This window comes from Dromiciops gliroides, chromosome 3 (genome assembly GCF_019393635.1).
Source record: "Dromiciops gliroides isolate mDroGli1 chromosome 3, mDroGli1.pri, whole genome shotgun sequence".
NCBI classification, from domain to species: domain Eukaryota; kingdom Metazoa; phylum Chordata; class Mammalia; order Microbiotheria; family Microbiotheriidae; genus Dromiciops; species Dromiciops gliroides.
This window is the reverse complement of record NC_057863.1, coordinates 650,029,861-650,036,159: the sequence shown is the minus strand read 5'-3', so window position 1 is coordinate 650,036,159 and position 6,299 is coordinate 650,029,861. Positions and strand designations below refer to the sequence as shown.

Below are 6,299 nucleotides of genomic sequence, written 5' to 3'. Positions count from 1 at the left end.
GGGCCTTTAGAACAGGGAATGTCAGGGCTGGGGGGGGGGGGCTAAGGACAGGGGATGTCAGGGCTGGGAAAGGCCCTTAGAACAGGGAATGTCAGGGCTGGGAGGGGCGGCCTAAGGACAGGGGATGTCAGGGCTGGGAAAGGCCCTTAGAACAGGGGATGTCAGGGCTGGGGGGGTGGGCTAAGGACAGGGGATGTCAGGGCTGGGAGGGGTCTAAGGACAGGGGATGTTAGGGCTGGGAAAGGCCCTTAGAACAGGGAATGTCAGGGCTGGGGCGGGGGGCCCTAGGGACAGGCGATGTCAGGGGTGGGGGGGTCTTAGGACAGACTATAGAAAGAACCGGGATAGCCAGAGTTCAGAAACTGAACTGAATCCCCTCCTCTGTCCAAGGAGGAAAGTAAGGGCCATTGAAGGAGAGGGTTATTCTGCCCCGCTCCCCCTTACTCTTTAGTGATCTTTGGCCCCCAGGTCAGGGCTTCCTCCACTGGCAGCTGTTTAGTTGGCTGATGCTTGGAGATCATTTTGATCGGCTCTTCTTTCACCTCCCTCTCCCCATCCCTGCCTGCAGCCTCCCAGGCCTGGGACCTGCAGCTGAATTCTGGCCCACCCTCAGTGACTGTGCCCATTGGGGGCACGGCCTGGCTGCCCTGTGATCACAACGGGGGCTCCACTGTCAACGTGACTTGGTGGCGCATCATCATGGGCAACTTAACATGGCCCAAGAGCCTGGTACATGGGCTCATTCAGTCCAACGGGACGCTGGTCATCTCGGGAGTGAACAAGAGCGATGGAGGCATGTACCAATGTCAAATCACCAAGAACCGCTCAGTCTTAGAGTCCTGTGGCACCTACCTCAGGGTCCGAGGTGAGTTCCTTCCTGCCCAGACCCTGACCCCTGGCTCTCTGAGGGCGCCTCTCCCTCCTCCCTTCAGGGGCTCTGGGGTCCACCTGGGAAGTCCAGTCTCCCCAGGAAACCAGAAGGCTTGATGACTTAATTGGCGCAAAGCGACGTGCAAGCCCCAAAGTCCCCACATCCACCCTCCTCAGCCCTCAGCCCTGTCCTCTCAGCCTCAGGAGCTCAGGCCTCTGTCAGGCCCCTGGGCACCCCTAAGGAGAGCAGGATGTGGTAAAGGGCAGTCTGGGGTAAGGGAGAAATCCAAGGTTGTAGAGTTCAAAGGCCTGAGTTAAAGTTCTGGCTTTGCCACCTCCTTCTCTTGGGGACCCTCAGCTTCTAAAAAGTGGGGCCAAGGACCTCTGTCTGTCTGAATCATCACGTGACTCTTCACAATCTCTGGGGTTCTTTCCTCCCAGTGACCCATGAGATGATGCTCATGGAGGACCCCTGGACTCTGGAGTCCAAGGACTCCCCTCTGAACCCTGAACCCTGTATTTACTTCCCAGTGACCTTGGGTAGGTCACTTGAATCCTTTGGGCATCTCCATTTACTCATCTGTAACATAAGAAGTTGGAATCAATGACCTCAAAGGTCTTTTAGCTCTGAATCTGTGACCCTGAGCAGTGCGACTGTTCTCATCTCCATTTGATAAGTGAAGAAGCTGAGGCCCACAGGAAGGAAGGCGCTTGCCCAGGGGCACACAGCTAGTAAGGGTCTGAGGCTGGATTTGAACTCAGGTGTTCCTGACTCCAGGCCCAGGGCTCTACCCACTGCACCACCTGAAAGCAGGCAGAGCCAGGACCAAGTATAGATAGGCCTCACCGCTCTACCTTCTCCTACAATGTGCAGACCCTAAAGGATCAGGGGGAGCCAGTGTGACTCCGACCCTGTCGCTCCACACCCCCATCCTGGCCTCAGTGGCCATTGCCTTTAGAAAACACCAAGAGCCCAGAGCCAGGCCTCAGCCTGGCCAGGCTTCCGAGGGCTGGGTGGGGAGGGGTGACCGTGGGTATTCTGGGCCTGGCTGCTTCCTCCCTCCCCACCATCCTCCCTCTCCTAGAGCCAATACCCAGACCCTTCCTGGACATGGGAGAGGCCACCAAGAACAGGATCATCACCGCAGAGGGCATCATCCTGCTCTTCTGCGCCGTTGTCCCCGGCACGCTGTTGCTCTTCAGGGTGAGGCTCCCTTGGGCACCTGGGCACCTAGGCCTGAATGCCCATCCCCAAGCCCTCATTCCTCTGGGGGAGGGCTCCCCTCCCTTACCCAGAGGCATCCTCTCCCCACAACCTTCAGTCCTGCTCTGCCCAAGCCTCCTCAGGCTCGCTGTCTGATCTCCCCGTAGCACCCATTTCTGGCGCTTAGCAAGGAGATGGGAAGTGGGGAGGGGACAGCAGTCAGAGGCCCTGGGTTTGAATCCCAGCTCTGATCTTTGCTTCCCTTTGGGCAGGGCCTCTCCTGGCCTCAGTTTCCTTTTCTGTAAAAGGATGGGGCTGGGTGAGCTGAATCCCATGGTCTCTTGTAGCTTTTCAGTCCCACAGCCCCATGACCATAGGTGTGGGCCCTGCCCACCTCTGGGTGATCTCTCCCCACTGCCCTTTAGAAACGCTGGCAGAATGAGAGGTATGCTGTGGATCACCTGGACTACTACGATGATGAGAACCTGTATGAGGTGAGGCCCCTTTAGGGCAGGCCAGGCCAAGGAGGCAGGTGGGATCGGACCCAAGGGGGAGGAAGGGCCCCAGCTCACATGGCCTCTTCTCCCAGGCTGACCTCCAGCTGCCTCCTCTCCCCTCTAGGGCCTTAATCTGGATGACTGTGCCATGTATGAAGACATCTCCCGGGGCCTGCAGGGGACCTACCAGGATGCCACCACCCTCAGGGTGGGGGATGTGCAGCTGGAGAAGCCGTGAGGGCCTGGCCTGGCCCCGCCCCCAGCCCCCAGGCCCCAGCCCTGCCTTCCAACTCCCCCATGCAGGTCTTTCTGACTGTCCCACTGCTGCCTTAGGAGTGCGTTTGACTAGATGGTATCTCAGGGCCCTCCCAGTCCCTCTTCTAAGGCCTCTCCCACCTCTGACATTCCCTGTTCTAGGGTCCCTACCACCTCTGACATTCCTTGTTCTGCAGTCTCCCCTAATAGCTTTGACAGTCCCTGCTCTAAGGTCCCTCCCACCTCTGACATTCCCTGTTCTAGGGTCCCTCCCACCTCTGACATTCCTTCTACTGAGGTCTCCCCTAGCTGCTCTGACATTCTGTGTTCTACTTCCCAATTAGGTCCTAGATACCTATTCTCCTCTCCCATGCCATGCCACCTTCTCTATCCTCCTCATGCCTTGACTCCTGACCCTTCAGTCTTACTGCCTTATAATTCAGGAGATGCCTGAGGCCGGATCCCTAGGGGTCCCCCTCCCCCCAAGCTTTGTCCTGGCTATAAATGCTAATAAAGCTGTGGTCCCTTGGGAAGGAAGGGGCTCCATCCCAGCAGGAGAGATGGATTGTGTGTAAAAGACCCTGCCACGGGGATCCAGGCCTCCCCCCCTTGTCTCCTCATTCCCAGCTGTGGCCATCTTCAGTGCCTGGCCCCCCACCCCACACCCAGGGTGCCAGCTGGCTCATCATCATGCCTGTCTCCTCTCTCAGGGCCCAAGTCCCCAGTTCTTTGGAAACCCACCTAGCTCCTCCCCAGCTGGAGCTGGGGAGTAAACAAGCCCCATCCCCCTTCCCCTCTCTCTGCACCTGCTGCCCCACCCCTCCCTTGGGGGTAGGCGTGGGGGAAGAAACAGGAAGTACCCGCCAGAGGGGGCAGAAGAAAGGTGCTCTGAATGAATGGGGATGGATGTCTGCCCTGCTCAGGGACCCCGCATCCATATGCCCTGAAGTCTGCTTAAGCGTCCCCTTCCCCACCCTAAGCCTCATTTCTCTCCTGAGACCGAGAGTTCATCTCTGTGGTACCTTCTCCTTTCTAGCCCTCAGTTTCTACCTCCTGTAAAATGAAGTATTTGGACTGGGTGACTTCTAAGGGTTCTAGGGCCTGATGGGCAACCTCTGGGGCCCATCAGCTCCCAGGGAGTGAAGAGGGTAATGCCTTCCCAGATGCAGCCCGAGCGGAAGCTCACGGATAACGAAAGAGGGTCCAGACAGAGACTCGCCAGCTTCCAGAAGTTCATCTAGAGGGGGCGGGAGGATGCCATGTGTACCCACAGAGGACCCCTTCCTCACCTAGCCCAGAAGAAAGGAGTTTTGCCAACCGGGCATCTGCGCAGGCTGGTCCCCTATCTCCCCTATCTCCCCCAGCTATGAGGGATCATTGGCATAGGGCATCCCCATACCTTCTCTGCAACATAATGGGGTCGGGGGAGGGGGGAAAGACACTGACTTTGACCAACATCCCAGAGTCTGTATGTGTCAGTGATACAAACCCAGGTCTTCCTGACTCAGAGGGGATGTCCCCATCCACTGCCACTAGGGTGAGAAAGAGCTGAGCCCCAGGATGGGGAACTCAATTATCTGGAGGGATGGGGGAGGGATGGAAGGAGGAGGGAGACCTGGTATGGGGGATTCGAGAAAGAACAAAGAGGCCAAAAGACAGAGGAAAAACAGACGAGACACACAGAGCTGACAAGACAACACAGAGAGAAGTAGAGACACGCAATGAAATAGAGGCTGAGAAATTGGAAGCTCTTCCCGATCTGGCTGTATCCTCTCCTTTCAGGCCCCCCCATTTCTCCCACATATTCTACCTTTCGGTCAAACTAGCCCTACTCACTCTTCTCATCTCCCAGTGGAGAACCTTTCCACAGGCTGGCCAGGATGCCTGCTGTGCCCTGTCTCTGTACTTGGGCCTCCCAGAAGCCTCAGGACTCAACTGGGCTACCCCTTCCTCCCCTGTGAAGCCCTAATGAACCTCCCCTGCCAAGCTACCTCACCCCCTCAAATATATTTTAGAACATTTTGTGTCTGTCTGTGCTTGCACTATTATTATTTGTGGGCAAACAATGATAGGAGAATGTGATCTCCCAGAGCACAAGGAATGTGTCTGTCTTTCTTTCATTTTCTTTCTTTCTTTCTCTCCCTCCCTCCCTCCCTCTCCCTCCCTGTCTCTCTTCCTTCCCCTTTTCTTTCTTTTCTTCCTTCCTTCTTTTCCTTCCTTCCTTCCTTCCTTCCTTCCTTCCTTCCTTCCTTCCTTCCTTCCTTCCTTTCTTTCTTTCTTTCTTTCTTTCTTTCTTTCTTTCTTTCTTTCTTTCTTTCTTTCTTTCTTTCTTTCTTTCTTTCTTTCCTTCCCAAAGAGTCCAGTACAGGGTCTTGCATGTATTAGGAAATAAATAAATGTTTGCTGAATTAAAATGAATTGAATACAGAGAAAGACAAAGAAAGGGACGCAGAGGCAGACAGAAAAAAAAGACAAGACAGAGAGGAAGAGACTCAGAGAGAGAGGATGAAAGGGGGGAGACAGGAAGACAGAGAAAGAAAAACAGACGAAAGACACTGAGAGAGACATGAGATAAAGGGAGAGAGAATCAAAGGGGGAGACAAGCAGACAGAAAAACAGGAGAGAGACGTAGATATTGAGAGATGGACAAAAAAGGATGAGAGTTGTTTTTCAGTTGTGTCTGACTCCTGGTGACCTCATTTGGGGTTTTCTTGGCAAAGATACTGGATGGTCGGCCATTTATTTTTCCAGTTAATTTTCCAGATGAGGAAACTGAGGCAAACAGGGTGAAGTGACTTGTCCAGGATCACCCAGCTAGTAAGCATCTGAGTCTCGATTTGAACTCAAGAAGATGAGTCAGGCGCTCTGTGCACTGTGGCGCCACCTAGCCGCCCACAGAAAGAGATGAGAGAGAGAGAGAAAGGGACCGGCTGACAGCTGAGAAAGAGAAAGACAGAGAGATGAGGGAGTCAGAGAGAAAGGAAGAGATAGGCCGACAGGAAGAGAGGCAGACAAGAGAAGTTTCAGAGAGAGGGATGGGGGGGGGGTGTAGGCAGAGACAGGCCGATGGAGCAAGAGAGAGGCAGAGAGAAAGACAGGAGGAGAGGCCGACCCCCAGGCAGGGGAAATGAGCACCCAAGTACAGTTGGACAGTCAGACAGACAGTCAGACAGTCAGACAGTCAGACAGACAGACAGACAGTCAGACAGTCAGACAGTCAGACAGACGGAAGAGGTCCCAAGCAGAGGAGGGAGGGGCAGGGGGTGGCTGACACACGCTGGGCAGATTTGAGCCCGACAGTGACCGAAGGGCAGAGACAAAGATGAGGAGGAATCCGGGGGGAGGTGATGACCAGAGACGGGGGGAGGTGATGACCAGAGACTAGGAAACCAGGAGAGAGGAAGAGAGAGCCTCAAGGCGCTGCTGATGGAAGGAGGGAAGAGGGGGCTTCTGGGCAGCTCTGACTGGGCTGA

At 55.2% G+C, this 6,299-nt stretch overlaps 1 protein-coding gene across 1 annotated transcript in view; it reads left to right on the top strand.

The window, feature by feature from the left end:
* The window catches only part of CD79A (CD79a molecule), a 6,249-nt gene extending 1,431 nt beyond the window's left edge, over positions 1-4,818 (top strand). The window contains exons 2-5 of the mRNA XM_043996206.1: positions 569-865; positions 1,956-2,074; positions 2,500-2,568; positions 2,696-4,818. Of these exons, the coding sequence (XP_043852141.1) occupies positions 569-865; positions 1,956-2,074; positions 2,500-2,568; positions 2,696-2,809 (599 nt within the window). The 3' untranslated portion in view covers positions 2,810-4,818. The remainder of the gene's footprint in view (positions 1-568; positions 866-1,955; positions 2,075-2,499; positions 2,569-2,695) is intronic.
* Positions 4,819-6,299: the final 1,481 nt, after the last annotated feature.